The sequence below is a fragment of the Lagopus muta genome, chromosome 14 (genome assembly GCF_023343835.1).
Source record: "Lagopus muta isolate bLagMut1 chromosome 14, bLagMut1 primary, whole genome shotgun sequence".
Taxonomy (NCBI): domain Eukaryota; kingdom Metazoa; phylum Chordata; class Aves; order Galliformes; family Phasianidae; genus Lagopus; species Lagopus muta.
In genome coordinates this window covers 16,158,848-16,174,465 of record NC_064446.1, presented here as the reverse complement: position 1 = coordinate 16,174,465, position 15,618 = coordinate 16,158,848, and the positions used below count along the sequence as shown (strand labels likewise).

Sequence of the window (15,618 nt, the reverse complement as noted above, 5' to 3'; positions counted from 1 at the left end):
ACCATGCTTAATTTGTTTAAGAAATAGAGAAATGAGAGATTTCTCAAGACTAATGTGCATTTAAAGTGTTATTTCTCTGCTAAATTTACGAATGGAAAAGCGACCTTTGTTTGAAGTTGAAAGCTGCAGCATGTTACTGAGTACGGTACAGAGAACATTAGCAAAGAGGTAGACTGGAACAGCTTTGAAATGCTGAAGGATGGGGCACATACCGTACAAAGGGTACGCTGTCCCTGCCTCTCTCCTTGCCTCTTATTCTCAATTGCCACCAACAAGGTGGAAATGCTCTCCTCCAAACTCCCCTCTGGTGTCAGTAATGTCTGCATTGCTTGGCTGTGGTTCAGCGCCTTTGTTCTCACGCACCCTCTGAAGAGCATCTCTAACATTCTGTTGCAACTCGACTGTTCTTAGGTATTATTTGAAAAACAACATGGAGACGGAAACCTTATGCTCAGATGAGGATGCTCAAGAGCTGCTGAGAGAGAGCCAGATTTCCCTCCTACAGCTGAGCACCATTGAGGTGGCCACTCAGCTTTCCATGAGAGACTTCGAGTTATTCCGTAACATTGAGCCTACAGAGTACATCGATGACCTTTATAAGCTGGACTCCAAAACAGGAAATGCTCACTTGAAGCAGTTTGAGGACGTCATAAATCAAGAGACCTTCTGGGTTGCCATGGAGATTTTAGCAGAGCCCAACCAACTCAAAAGGATGAAGATTATTAAGCATTTCATTAAAATTGCCCTCCACTGTCGAGAGTGCAAGAACTTCAATTCCATGTTTGCAGTTATAAGGTAAAGCACTTCCCATTTGTCAGACCTGATTCGTGGTGTCATGGGCAGCTCTGTTAATATGAAGGTGTATCTTCACAGATTGCCAGTGGTGTGGGGTGGTGTCAAGGGAAGAGCCAGGCTTTTCCAAATGCCAGAGTGGCCCACTGTCACTGCGTTCTGTGCCTCCCTTGCCCTCAGAAGCTCAGTCTCTGTGTGTGACTGTCTCCTCTTTAACCGTTACCTAGCAGGGAAGGAGAAGATTTGGACAAGAACGCCGTTTGATTGATGAAGTTGAGAAACTTGCCTGAAAGTTGCTGCCATTTTCTGTGATTCTAGCACCCAGTTTCCCTTTTTTCAGTCAGTGTTATTTTTTAATGTGCATTGAGTCATATCTGCAGTGATGAGGTTACTGTCTTCCTTTCATTGTAAGGGCTTCCTCAAATCAGTCTTGTTTTAGTTTAATATTCCTTCTCATTCTTTCTACTCATCGGCTCGTTCCCCTTTTTTCCTCTTCACGATTAGACTTTCTCTTCTGATTTATACTTAGTGCTGCTACTTTGACTTCAGTGGTGACAGTTCAGCATTTCTTTTATTCGCAGTTTTGCAAAGCCCTGATTGTATTAAAAAGAAAAAATCACTGTGATTCATCAGACAGAGCTCTGGATTCGTACTGCATCCCAGCACCTGTCGTAGAAAATACCATTTTATAATTTTAATTTCAGAAGGTCTGCTTCCATGCACTGCCATTGTATCAAATGATACAGGCTTCTGTTTAGCCGTGTGTTAAAGAGTTAATGAATTCCCTTAGAAGATGCTGCTCAGCCGTCAGGGCTGTGAGTTCTTGGTACATGGTGAATACAAATGTGGATGCTGAGCCTAATTTCTATTTCCTGCTTCCTAATCTCCCATGCTTTGTTGTAGGTGGAAAATTAACTTGTCTTATTTCTGAGTTCTGCCTCACAAGGCCACAACTGAAGTGGTCTTTGATCAAAAAGTAGCAAATAAATTAGCTTTTATTTTGCCCTGGTTTCCAGAGGAGTATGTTTCTGTTGGCATATGGCACAAGGATTCTCTTTCCTGCCTTGCATTTCATGTCAATACGATGCCATGTGTTACATGAAACAGGAAGATACCATCTTAATATAGCACAGAAAAGAGAAGCTGTGTGGGGACATATGTTAGGTTTCTCATGAGAGAAAGGCTTTGTTTGTGACTTTACAATAGCATGGGGAGAACTCTGTGGTCAAAAAAATGGCAAAATAAGTTTTGGAGACTTTCAAACTGAGGAAAAATCTTCTTAAAGGAGCAAATTGCATCAATCCAGGTTTGACAGTGAGTCCCTCAGTGCTCCCTTATAGTTCTCCCCAGCATTGCCATTTTGCCTGCTGCCCTTCTCCATTGCCTCTACAGCCGTGTGTTTGCCACACGAATTTCTCACCTTTTTTGTCCTTATTTGCAGTAGAAGTTTTCACAGGAGAAAAGTGGTTTGCAAATTAAATGATGCTCAGTGCAGTTTCGGCAGGCGAACTCCAAGTTCGTTCCTTGTGAATAAGGAGCAGTCATTCTGTCTACAGTTCTGCCTTTCTCTTGCTTACAAGAGCGAGCAGCAGTGGGTTTTCTGATGGACTTGCAGCCTGGCATTCCCCCAGCTTTCAGTTAACTTTGTGAAAACTGTTCGTAACCCCTCCAAAAAGCCCCACAGCCCTTTGATTCCTTTCGAAAGGGAACCATTGCATTAACGGCTAATAATGGTGTCTGCCTTACAGTGGGTTAAATCTGGCTCCTGTGGCACGTCTCAGAGGCACTTGGGAAAAGTTACCAAGCAAGTATGAGAAGCACCTCAGAGACCTTCAAGATCTTTTTGATCCATCTCGAAACATGGCGAAGTACCGCAACATCCTTAGCAGTCAGAGCATGCAGCCTCCAATTATTCCGCTCTTCCCTGTTGTCAAGAAGGATATCACATTTCTACATGAAGGTAATGTCAAACACAGCAAAATAACAAACCAGGCACTGAATACGTTACAGCCCTGTCTTTGGTGCTCTGTGATTCAACTGATGTCTAAAAGGAAGCTGTTGCCAGTAGGGTGCTTTTGATGCATCCTTTGTAGGAGCACAATGAAATAGAACTGTGAATGCATAATAGAAGAGACCAATCCCAGCCAAAAAAAATAAACATTAAGTGAGTATTTCGAATATTTTAAAAGCAGTGCTTAGTCTTCATTAGCTGTCCTAAAGTTTAGGATGACTGTGCTGCCTAGTAATGACACTGCTAGGAGAAATATATTCCTCTTACAAGAACTTGTTGCTGCAGTGTTTCTAGGTTTCTTGTTCTATGTTGTGGTTTTCAGACAGCTATGATGATACAACACCTCCTACTCTTGCTTTCAGCATTTTTAAGGGTTTTTGTTTAAACCATCCCCTTTTTTTCTCCTTACAAAAAGTTCTGCTCCCAATTGGTTGAGGTTGAGTATTCACAACTATGCCGGATTCCTGGTTTGGATCCCTCAGAACTATTTGTGCTGTTTTCAGAATGTGAATGCTGCAGATGTCAGTTCTTTATTTAGCACTCATGCCAATGAATTTGGGCATCATTTGCTCCTCTTTCCTCTTCCTAACACACTGCTTTAGAAATTGATTAATGAGAGCAGTGCTAGATAGTTGGAGTGGGTCTGACTTCTTGCTCAAGCTCTTCGTTTTCCTGCTACACTGACTAAAGCTACATTGACTAAAGCAGAGTTGTGGATGGAGGGCAGGAAGGGAGGAAGGCTAATGTGGGGGGGCTAGAAACACGTTCTATATACAGAAATAATTCTTATTCTTTTTGTGTGTGCATTTCAATGGTGCAGGAAATGACTCCAAAGTGGACGGCCTGGTAAATTTCGAGAAGCTCAGGATGATTGCCAAAGAAATCCGCCAAGTGGTGAGGATGACCTCAGCCAACATGGATCCAGCCGTAATGTTCAGACAAAGGTGTGCAAATTAGAAAGGCAGTAGGACTGCAGGTGGCTCAGTGGGTAGGGATCTGGGTTTGTGTGTGCATCAATACGTCTGTATCTCATTGTGTGACTTACCATTGACATTTACCATCAGAACCCAAATCTTTACCGTTTTGGCAATGCGATGCTCCTAAAAGTTACTTTTAATGACTGCTGAATCAGTTTGTCTAATATAGCAAAGAAGAAAATGCTCAATAAAATAATCAGTCGAATTTTAGGAGCGATGTAGTATTAGGCAAAAACCATATATGTAAAATAGCACACAGAAATCTATGAATCTGAAATGTTGCTTTTAACAGTCTAAACACACAAAAAACCTGATAAAATATTTAAAAATAAAACAACAAAGCAATATTTTTAATTTGTTCTAAGCACAGCTTGCTACACCTACGTAATGTTTGGTGTCTTCAGGCTGTATGCAGGTGGAGAGTGTCTTCCTGCCTTGTTTTTCTTCCTTTTTCTCCTCAATGCAGTACATCAGCAGGCTTCATGTTAACAAACTGCAAAACAAAAGCGCCATGGCTTCTAATGTGGTGCTGGTGAGCTCTAGATTACTCTTAGTGGAACTGAGTAATACCCTGCATCTATTTGCTTGTCCCTGGCTTAGAGAGCATCCCCAGCTCTGGCCATCCCACCCCGTTGTTGAGCTCAGTGCCCAGCCCACTGGGGAGCTGGGTCCATGAGTAACTGCACAGCATCTGCTTAGAAAAGCAGCAGAATAAGCCAGTGGTTGGGATTCATCGACACCAATGGGTCCTGTTTGGTACTGGCCTTCAGGGCTGGCTGTCAGCAGCCGTGAATATTTGGTTTAAAATCAGACTGGTTGAAGGCTGAGGAAAAAATAATGGATCCCTCACAGAAGTTGTTTAAGGATTGATTCATTTGAAAGCAGAGGGTCGCCTTCATGTTGTCATATTTCAGCCACTGAAACTTCCTTTTTAATCACAAAGCTACTTCTCAGATAGCTGCTTTTCAAAAAACACGGCATTCACAGATTAAATGATGTGCACATCAGTTCCCCTGATGCTCCTTCCTATTCTGAGTCCTAATGAAGCCTAATCATTAGATGAATTAGTAGGAAATAAACAGTTACCTTTCGTATCCTTGCCAGAATTAACACAACACGTCTTAATGACCACAGTTTCAAAAGTGCCTACCGAGTTACAATGCACAGCATCTAATATTAGTGATACTGCCAAAGATTAAAAGAAAACGACTCCTTGTTTTCAGCATTTAGATTCATTTGCATTGCCTCTGGTGTTTGATCTATCAGTTTGTGTTATGAAGCACCAACAAACGTTTTTGAAGAAGATTAAAAACGAACAAGAAAAGATGTTTGTTAGTGGTAACGAGAGACCTGCTAACGAGTTCATTGCCAATTAATACAGAGCATTGAGCTTTTCAGGGTGTGTTTGGCAAACGGCTTGTTTTCCAGCAAGCAATCAAGGGAAAACAGCACCATAAACTTGAATGCTGATGATTTCTCATACGTTTACTGCCATCCTAATGCAAAGAATAAATTAACTTAATCACGTTTTCTACAGTATGAATAAGGTAAAAAGCTTTCGCTTGCTCCACCAAAATTGAGTGTGACTTATGGGAATCACTTAACAAGAAAATATAGCGTGAGTTTGGATTTTCAATTCAAAGGTTAATCTTAAAAATACGCAAAAAAAACTGATAGATGTTCTTCCATGTTGGAGTGTTTGAGCAAGTCCTGTCCTTGCATTCCATGAAAACATTGTGTTATTGTTTGAGACAAATTTTGCTGTATAGAGATTTTTTTCTTTTCTGTTCTTTCCTGTCTACATCTTTCTTCCTGACTCTCAACTGTTTTATTTTTTTCCTGTGCTTTTCTGTTCAAATACATGCTTCAATGTATATGGCTCTTGCTTACAGGAAGAAGAGGTGGAGAAGTTTGGGGTAAGTGTAGAGCTGAATGCAACTAAGATAAATAAAGATTATGCAACTCTTAACATACTGCATCCTCCTCCTTAGTGCATGCTCCTGAAGTACAGCATGCATTTTATTAACCCTGCAATTCGTATTTTTTTGAAAACAGGAATAAGAGATTTGACAGTCGACTTTGTGCAGCACCTGTAGAGATGCTGAGTCGCTTCTGTTGCTAGACAAGTTGTTGGAGTTTTGGCTTACTGCATAGAGACAAACGGCTGTGCAGTTGTAGCAGGAGGCAAACTCTATTTGGAAAGTAATGACTTTGTCTTTACGTGTCACAGATTTAAGCCATTATGCGTTTTAAACTGTGAAGAGGCATTGAGTTGATACTGGTTGAGCAGTTCCCCCCTCTGAGTTTAAGCTTCAAAGTCTTTGTTTTTAGTGTGTATTTGAGATACACTTCATGTTCCAGAGTCCTCGCTGAAGTTTTAGTTGTTCAAGGCTGGATGTTGAAATGACTGTGATGGAGGGTACTGGGGTTACCTGGTGAGCAAGCTGGCAGTGCCATGGGGCAGTGAGCTGGAGGTGACCCTGCAGCTGTATTTTGTGCATTCTCCCCTGTGTCTTTGCCCCTCAGCTGCTACCTGCATACCTCAGCCTATGTGCCTTTGCCCCTTGAAGCTCTCCTGTTCATCCTATGGGCTCAAAGCCAGCTGTGCATCCAGACACAGGTGTACACTGGGGAGGGACCAGCAGCAGGGCAGGCTGGGCACGGCTTTGGGTGCTGTTCCCTGCAGTGAGCTGGGCTGACAGCAGGACGGGGCATGGCTCAGCGTGCAGCTCATGGAGGGGAGAGGGCCCAGGTCCCTCTGGAATCCTTCCAGGCAGAGCAGGAGGTGTGCTGGGCTGTAGTGATTGCCAGCCTTTGGCATTGCTGGGAATTTGAGGTCGTAAGGGAAACTGATTTTTAAGGGAAATGAAGCTGACTCAAAAAGTGAACTCCATAGTTAGAAGAAACAGTGTGTATACATAAAGTAAAATATGTATTATACATATGAGGAAAGATGGTGTATTTTCCTGTTTTGTTACAAAATAGGCATTAACTTTGCTCTTGCCTGTACAGAGATCAGTTCCAATGAGTGTCAGCAGTCCATTGTGCCATCTGCTGCTCTTTGCCTGTAACAGCATTAGCTTTTTGTTTAATTAAGCTATACATACAGTTTTTAAGCTTATATCTTCTCTTAGCTTCATTTATGAATCATCTTCAAAAATATTGCAGGCAGGTGGTTTCCACCATTTCTTTGCTTTTAAACTCAACTTGTTCAATCCTTCAGGCTTCCTCCAGCAGTGTTTCATTCTGGGTCTGTTAGTTATGGCAGCTCTTCTGTGCTGAGCTTTGTTTATCCTCCCACAAATGATTCTGGAAACGCACCCAGGATTTTGAGAAGCAACTTGACAAAGAATTCAGCCTTTTAAAATCCTCTGACTTTTTTATTTTTCATTTTTTTAAATATAAAACCAAAAATCACACCCTCTTCGAGCAGCTTTGCTGCAACTTCCCACGGGAGTTTTCTTGTAACATATGTGATGGTCTCTATTTACTAAAACACACAAATGGATTAGAGCTGAAGTGGCCATGGGACTCCTGGCAGTTGAACAGATGTGATGTGCATTACTGACTGTATCTGATCATTGTTTGGGCACTGATGTCGTCACCTTTCATAGATGAGAGTCCATACAAGCATATGTACGTTACGGCTGCCATCCTGACCTTTGTTGGAATACATTTTCAAGGAGCTGCTGTTTTTACTTAATTGGAGAAAGAAATCAGGCATGCAACAAGTGGTGCTTTGCATATTTAACACAGTTTTTTTTCCCTCATTTACGCGCAGTCAGAAGCTCAGGTTTCTAAGTGGTCGTTGCTGTGGCAATGGTGGCAAGTTACTGCAGTAAGCCTGCAGCACACAGTGGGCACCAAATTCCTTAGACAAACCAAGTTAGCAAGTTTGTCCTGCAGAAATAGCGTGGGCTGTGCAGAACAGGAGCACAATCCATCAGCAGAGCAGATTGGGTGCCTGGCACAGCCTGTGCCGCATTCTTGCAAGTCCCACCATTCCACGTGCAGTCCTTTTCCTAGGCTCCAATCGCTGCTCTTCTTTTGACCAGAGTATTTTAAGACAACCGACGTTTTAATGCCGTTCATCTTTTTTTAACTCATTTGCATCAGCATGCACTAGCCCTAACTGAAGAATACTGGTAATAACCTGCTTTGACGCTCACTGTTCAGCTCCCCGTTGCTGCTGAGACCCCAGGCCTGACCTCTGCGCTCTTCTCCTTTGCAGGTCTCTCAGCCAGGGCAGCACCAACTCCAACATGCTGGACGTGCAGGGAGGAGCTCACAAGAAGCGGGCACGGCGCAGCTCACTGCTCAACGCCAAGAAGCTGTACGAGGACGCACAGATGGCGAGGAAGGTCAAGCAGTACCTCTCCAACCTCAACGTGGAGACGGACGAGGAGAAGATCCAGATCCTGTCCCTGCAGTGTGAGCCTGCCTACAGCACCCGTAAGTGCAGCGATCGGTGAGGGTGGCAGTTCTGAATGTTTGAAAACATGGTTCCTTCCCTGGAAGCGGCACCTAGGATCTTTCTCCTCTCCCTCTAAGAAAACTCGCTCTGGGAAGCAGCTCGTTTGTCAGTTCATGTCGTCACAAACTGATGGAGTTTCAGCAAGCCAGCATTAACATTCTGATCTTGGCTGAGTTCAGAAAACTTCAGTGACATTTTTTATTTTAACCTTTAGTTCTTAAAGTGTGTGTCTTTTTATCAGCCTGGAAGGAAATTCAATAGCACATTAGCTCTGTTCTTGCCCTCTTGTCCTTGTACAGAATTAGGAAGGATAAAAGTAACGTTTACCATATGAACAGCAAGAAAATGAAACGAGACAAAATCAATACAGAAGCTGCAGTGACTTACAGCTCAGAATAAACCAAGATTGCTGAGAAGCAGAAGTCAAGTCAATATTGACTGATGGGATTGACATGGCTTGACAGTCCAAAATAGAGGATGATAGCGGGACAGTTTTCGTAATTTGAAGTCCTGTGCAGCTCTCTAACTGAACAAATCTGCTCTTACACAGTGCACAGTAATTCTTATTTCAAATTGAGAAATGGTAATTGCATTTTATTTTGATCCTTAGAAATGTTCAGATTCCTGATCAGTAGGGTTGTCTCAAAATAGCAAGGTGGTAACCTCGCTAATCAAGTAATGTCTCATGCTTGTTTGATGTGCAAATGCAGCATCTTACACCTTTTTTTGTCCTCAAAGACCATTTTATCTGTGATGAGGTAACCTAAAAGCACGAATAGGAAATGACACCTTGAAGATAAAGCTTGAAGTCCTTTCCATTATTCAGTATTAAGAGCACAAATTCCTGTTGTCTCCCAGAGAGCCTTTCTGTGTTGCTTTTTTTTCTCAGATAGAAACTATGTAGGGAAACACCTGACTCCGTTTTGAAATGTCAAATTCAGGGCATTCACATTGGTCTTACACCTGAGGTTGCTGGAAATAACGGAGGAGCTCTGAATAGGAAGATTGAAGGCATGAGTTGCTAAGGTTGTGCCTCTTCTGTCTGGGGTGCTGGTGCATGGCTTTGCAGATGGCTTTTGTGCAGACAGTTTGTTTTTCTCACATTCAGAGAAGTCAGAGGTAGAGCTGCCCACCCTCACGCCTTCTTTCTTTCTTCCAGTTCTGCTTGCAGGAGCAGTGAGCAGCAGTTATGCTGCAGTCCAGACAATTCCAAGGTTACTTAAGGGGAACTCGGATGGCCTTAACTCCAGAGTTTATTAATTGTTGTGTAATTAAAGTAGAAATTGAATCAGTGCCCTGTGCTGTAAATCAATTGTGCCACCTAGTGAGAGATCTGATGCTGGATGCAGAACAACCATTTCCTCTCCTTTCTGTGGCATTACGTCATTTTGAAGGAGATGCTGTTCTGCTTTTGTGCACGAGCATTTTAGATACAGAACTCACAGAATCACAGAATTGTAGGGGTTGGAAGGGACCTCCAGAGATCATCGAGTCCAACCCCCCTGCCAAAGCAGGTTCCCTACACCAGGTAGCACAGGTAGGCATCCAGGCAGGTCTTGAACATCTCCAGAGAAGGAGACTCCACCACCTCCCAACTCAATTGCAGTTGAAATAAAACACAACCTGTTTTGGTTTTGGATGGAGTACCTCTGTGACACTTAACAGTTTAGTTTTTTAAATGTCATTTTGCACCTGCCTCTTCAGTGTGATGAGACAGGAGTGTTGGGAATACAGTGTTCCAAATGTTTTGTCTGCTTCATACACAGTTTCCTTTATCTGGTTGTGCCTGTAATAACCCTGCAATTCAAAGGGCCAAATACTGATATCCAGTTTTTCCATAACAGTGACAAAGAATTTAAGTGAGAGAAGAGGGGCAAAATCCTCAGAAATGTCTCCAGTGCCCATGAGATCGATCGGTCAGACCACTAAGGCCCATCAGCAGAACAGAATGAGCCAAGTTCTTCAGGTTCCATCTGTGAACTTATACCCCAGCAGGAAGAAGGGGCTGACAAAGGATCATGTCACCTTCAGTGAGTATCCCTGCTCAGCCAGCTGGAGCTGAGTGGGTTATTTAAGATCCCTTTATGCAGGCATCTAAGTTAAGTCCTTCTCTTGACTGCTTCTAACTCAGGTAGTCTTAATATCTCTCTTGAACAGGTCGGATGTACAGTGCTGAGCCTTTTCCTGTGTATTTTTACATTCTAAAGATGTCTTGCCTCAGTTGAGAAGAATGGCATAGTAGGTTTATTTTCCTGACAGAAAGAATTATAATATATTTTGAAATATATATGTCACATTGTTGAAACAAATCAAATACATTTATTATTCAAGCTCTGGAACGCTGTTGTAAGAACATTCTTTTCCAAAGGAGCAACGTTTGTTTGTTGCCCCTTCTGAGCATCAAATACTTTGTTTCTAAGCTTGCCAATTGCAAAGCACTATTATCTATTAAAATACTTGTAACGTGTTTGCATAGCTTGAAATGGCTCCTTTGTTGTCATAGGTACAGGCTCACCACAGAAGTCATTAAGCTTGTCTGAGGAAGTAAGTAGCAAGAAGCAGACAGATGACACAATGTCCATGGCATCTTCTTTGCACTCCAGCCCCCCAGCTTCTCCTCAGGGCTCTCCACGCAAAGGTACGTGTGCTCCAGGGGTGTGCAGCAGGTGCCAGCATCTGTCACAGGATCATTTGTTGGTAACTTCATGTGAGAGGGGTGGTAACGTGCATAATTCATGTCAACAATAGAGTTGTGTGTTTCTGTCCGTTCATAATAGACGCTGTTTTCCAATATACTGTACATGTTTTGGCCTCCAAAGTGACCTAATCTGTAAGGACTGGAAGGATTCATTTCTTTAGAATAGCTTAAGTGCTTCTGACAGAGTTCCCAATAGGTTTAAGTGCTGTGGCACCCACCAGTCCATCAGTGCTGATTTAGGTGACCCCTCAGGTGAACAGGATTTGCAACCTGGGGATTTCCTGAAGGCAGAGATGTTGCACACAGACTGCAGCTATTCACGTCTTATGTTTTTGCCTAAGGTAGCTGGAGTATCAGGGGATTAGAGGGAGCTGGAGATAAAATCTCCAGAACAGCTGGTTTTGATAGCTACAAAAGTAGTGCATTCATCCAAATCCTGGAGTTGCTGTTGATATTTTTTGTTCTTGTGCACAGGGCTTTGTATTTATCCCTGTCTGTACTGATGCCCTGAGAATCCCTTTATTTTTGATACCTTCGTAAAAGACCTGCATCACTTCATCATTAGTCAAGCTTGGATGGGAATTCCTTTGAAATCTCTTACCACCACTTTATAGTGAGCCAGTGTGGTCAGTGTCCAACAGTGTAAGGCATTTCTCCATCCCTTCTGTGCTGCTTTTGACTCACTGGCAGCCCAGAGCCCCACAGCATTGGCATGGCATGGCATGGTGACTTGCTGCATCTTCTCACCAGTTTCAGTGGGAGATCTGCTGGCCCATCCGCTTCTGCCTTCACAAGATACTGTTTTCTTGAGGAGAATGTCACTTACTTAGACACAGCATATGTGTAAGAACCTCGACTACTTGGGCTGCCAAACCCAGTTCCACTGGGATTTCACTTCTCTTCTATTTCTCCTGTAAACATGTTAATTTAGTTGACTTTCTTTGAAAATACTTCGTTTCTTGGGGGATTATTTCATTAATTCAACTTGCTTTTAGCATACTGTTAGCACTGGACTAATTTGATTAAGGTAATTCATACCCTGTTGTGTGTGCACAGCTCATTGAACTTAAATTAGGTGCTTCACAGACAGCTGAAAGACATAATTTTAGGCATGAACACGTTTCACTAAATCTTAGATTTCATTTTCTTTTGAGCTATGCCCAAGTGGTGTGCAAGTAGGACTGAAGTTTGTTTTCTTTTTTTAAATCAACCCATTGCTTTCGCTGTTACTTATCAAGATTTGCCTGTGTGTACTTCATTGTAGTTGGTAACATCCCAAGGTCGGATAACTGCAGTCAGATGAATCTCTCTGGGTCTTCCTCGTCCCTCGCCAGTGAAACCAGCAACAAGAACAGCGGGCAGCGCAGCTACGGAATAGGTGGGGCTTACTTACAAAAGAAAATACAGATGATTGTCAAAGCAAGAGACAGATCTGACATAAGCGAAAAGGGAGAAAGAAAGGATGAGAGTGAAAAGGCAGAAGCTGAGCATGAGCGCAGGAGAGAGAAGGGACCCCTGTTCAGAAGACTTAGGGAAAGAAGCTTCTCCAGGGAAAGAACAGCTTTTACTGCAAAAAGGGAAGCAGAGCACGTTCAAGCCTCAGAAAGCAGCAAAACCCAAAAGGACAGAGACAGCGATGCTCTGAGTACAGCAAGTATCTATAGCAACAGCAATTCACTGACATGTGACTGTCTGCAGATGGGGCCTAGGAGGAGAAGGAAGACTCTCTGATGTATTTTTAGAAGACAGACTGATGTCCATTCAGTGTCAGTTACACTGATGTAATCTATGTTAGCATTATGCAGTTACAACAGGCGCACTGAAATGTGTTTAAGCTGTCCAATGTACTTCATTCACCTGTCCAAAACAAGAAGGTGTTTGTGGCAGTGTTACCAACTCACCGCACTTACAGCGTCATAGATAACGAGAGATGTGGAAAATCAAGGAGCAGGTACAGTGGCAGTTCTCTTAGTGTTGGCAGATGCCAACAAAACAGTAAGTTCTGTAACATTCTCTTCATTTGACTCTAAGTAGTCCCTCCTGTGATGGAAATCAGATGCTCACTTCCAGCATTGCTGGGTCTGTGTGTGGATTTGCGCTGGCCTCATTCTGCTAAGCTTTTCAGTCCAGCAAAGACTTGCATTTCTCCTGTTCCTGTGTATAAGTGCCATTATTTAATGTCCCAGCTTTCAGACAAGAGCTCGTTCACTAAGAGAGAGGAGTCCTTTTGTTCTCCAGATCTCAGGTTCTTGAAGAGGAGTGTCTTAAAAGGGGCACATTAAGCACATTTCTTACAGTGGTGTTAATTTTGAAGAGACTATTGGACTAAATAAAGAACATGAGATATTAATTATTGCCAAAGGAAAGGAAACTGAAATTCAGTATTAAAAATGCTGGTCCTTAATGTGAAGTTTTTCAATCGTAAGTGTACCGGTTCTGTAGTTTGATGGTATTGATGATATTTTCTGCCTGTATTGCTCTTAAAGTCTTATAGCAATAATCAAGCTTCAACTGTGAAATCCCACAAAGTGCAACTGTGCACTCGGTGGCTGTATGCTAGTGGCTCCAAATGTCATCTTACATGATCTTTGTTTGGAGTGTATTTTGTGGACCAAATCACATCAGCTTTCAAGTTGTGTGTATTGCTGGTGTGGTTTTTAATTTCCTGGTCACTTCATATTTTCACCAAACTGATGTGAATGTGTGACAGCCCAGCTGAAAGGCATTAGTAGATAGAAATGATGTGAAAAACTGATTAATTGGCAGGAAATTGGAGAAAAAAATACTAATCCAAGGACTGTGTCAACTGTGTATTGATATGGTCTCCTGTGAAGCAAGAAGGCAATGTTTCCATTAATTTACAGACACTCATTTGCCTATATGTGAAGCAGCTGTTGACCCAGTATTTTCAAATAAAGATTCTAATTTTATAATGCTTTGCACACAGTGTAAGGCACATCGTAGGCTGTATGCTCCCAGGGAAGGCAGCATAAGGCAGGGATGTACTTCTTGACATGCGGTGAGTTTGCAGTTGGGAAACTCAATGGGAACTAAGAAAAATAAATAAATTTAAGCAAACAAACAAAAACAGCACCAAAACAGTCATTAACCCAGGACCTATTGCCCTCAGACAAATGGGAGCAAGCAACAGCTGTGGGACAGTTACTTGAGACAAAGTATTTCAAACAAACAACAAACTAGACAGATGTAACAGACACCAGATACCTCCTGAGTTTGTTTCCTGACAGCAGAAACAAAGTGAGCTTCTGCCGGCCCGCAAGATGGTGCATGGACTTATCCAGAGAGGTGTATGCTGCAGAGAGCTTGAAATCTGAGGATCTTGAACTCAGGTAGTAGGAGGCTGATGAAACAGCACAGTGTAGGACCCTCCTGCAGCTTTCCTCAGCTGGAGAGGGCCAGTCCATCACCCCGAAGGACCCCAGAGCATGTTTGCCCTCAGATCAGCACAGGTGAAGTTTGCCTTATTGCAGTTCTTTCCCTGCTCCTGTAAGATGCTCGCAATAAATGGCTTAAAGAGTTGTTCATACTGAGGGAGTTTGTGACACTGTGCAGGGACAGACGTCCTGTTCTGAGTCACCTCAGCTGTGCCAGCAGAGCAGTATGCAAGGTGCACGCAGCCAGAGCGCATGGAGAGCCCTAAGATGGTCCCTTTGATGTCTACCCAGGTGCTATAGGAGGTTTGGATATACGTGGCTACGTACATCATTTGTATTTGAAACTTGTTGTTTGAGGGTTAGGGTGAACCAAGCAGGAGTGCGTTGCTCTGCTCTGAACCCACTGAGGCTTTCAGCCGTTCCTTCCTGCAGGCCTGGCCCTGCTGCTGTTTCCCACTTTCGCTTCCTGATCTGTTAATCCTGGAACAGCTAATAAAGCTGAAATGGGCCATATGGTGTATCCCCGAGTGCTGATGGCTTGCTTTTACCTCAGTCAGCGTCTCCTCAGCCACTGCCAAAATCTTTTTGTGAGTCTCACAGCAGTCGGCCAGAGGAAGCGGTGGGAGCGTGCTGTAATTTTACTGGGACTGAACGGTGCAAAATGGGAGAGATCTGACCCATCCGCCCACTGCGCACACTGCAGACACTGCTCCTGTCTGTACTGGTGAAACCATATGGTGTGGATCGCTGTGGAGCTGCTGCTTAGGTTATTGGGGGCACCTGGCTTGCGTTAAAAAATTGCAGGATAGATGCTGACATGCTAAAGGCTTTAGTACCATAAAAACCTCAGTGGACTGTTTGTAATCAAGTTGGGCTTGATTTTTTCCTTCTTTTTTGCATTTAGAGAGCTATGATGTTTGTCATTGAATGAGACGTTTTCTCCTTCTCTCCCTCAGGCTATGCCCTCATTCCTTCCACCAAATCTGACAACTTCTCAGACTCCAGTCACAGTGAGATTTCCTCCCGCTCCAGCATCGTCAGCAACTGCTCTGTGGACTCGATGTCGGCCGCGCTGCAGGACGAGCGCAGCTTGTCACAGTCACTGCTGGTGGTGGACTCAGCAGGGATGGAACGGAAGGAGCATTCCCAGGCAGAGTACGGGCAGCCCTGCCCCGGGTGAGACAGCTGTGCTGGGCTGGCTGGGCTCTTCTGGTGGAAGAGAGGGGAACGAAGCTGTAGGGAGGGTGGTTGCAAACTGTGCTTGACCGTGA

At 43.3% G+C, this 15,618-nt stretch overlaps 1 protein-coding gene across 9 annotated transcripts in view; it reads left to right on the top strand.

The window, feature by feature from the left end:
* RAPGEF6 (Rap guanine nucleotide exchange factor 6) overlaps nucleotides 1-15,618 on the top strand; it is a 105,490-nt gene that overhangs the window by 78,294 nt on the left and 11,578 nt on the right. For 7 of the 9 annotated variants that reach the window (XM_048960258.1, XM_048960262.1, XM_048960255.1 and 4 more), the window contains 9 exons: nucleotides 412-795; nucleotides 2,541-2,752; nucleotides 3,624-3,747; nucleotides 5,673-5,696; nucleotides 8,012-8,232; nucleotides 10,099-10,284; nucleotides 10,758-10,892; nucleotides 12,217-12,330; nucleotides 15,304-15,523. In XM_048960258.1, coding sequence (XP_048816215.1) covers nucleotides 412-795; nucleotides 2,541-2,752; nucleotides 3,624-3,747; nucleotides 5,673-5,696; nucleotides 8,012-8,232; nucleotides 10,099-10,284; nucleotides 10,758-10,892; nucleotides 12,217-12,330; nucleotides 15,304-15,523 — 1,620 coding nt within the window. The remainder of the gene's footprint in view (nucleotides 1-411; nucleotides 796-2,540; nucleotides 2,753-3,623; nucleotides 3,748-5,672; nucleotides 5,697-8,011; nucleotides 8,233-10,098; nucleotides 10,285-10,757; nucleotides 10,893-12,216; nucleotides 12,331-15,303; nucleotides 15,524-15,618) is intronic. The other 2 variants (XM_048960257.1, XM_048960256.1) reach the window with 1 other exon arrangement.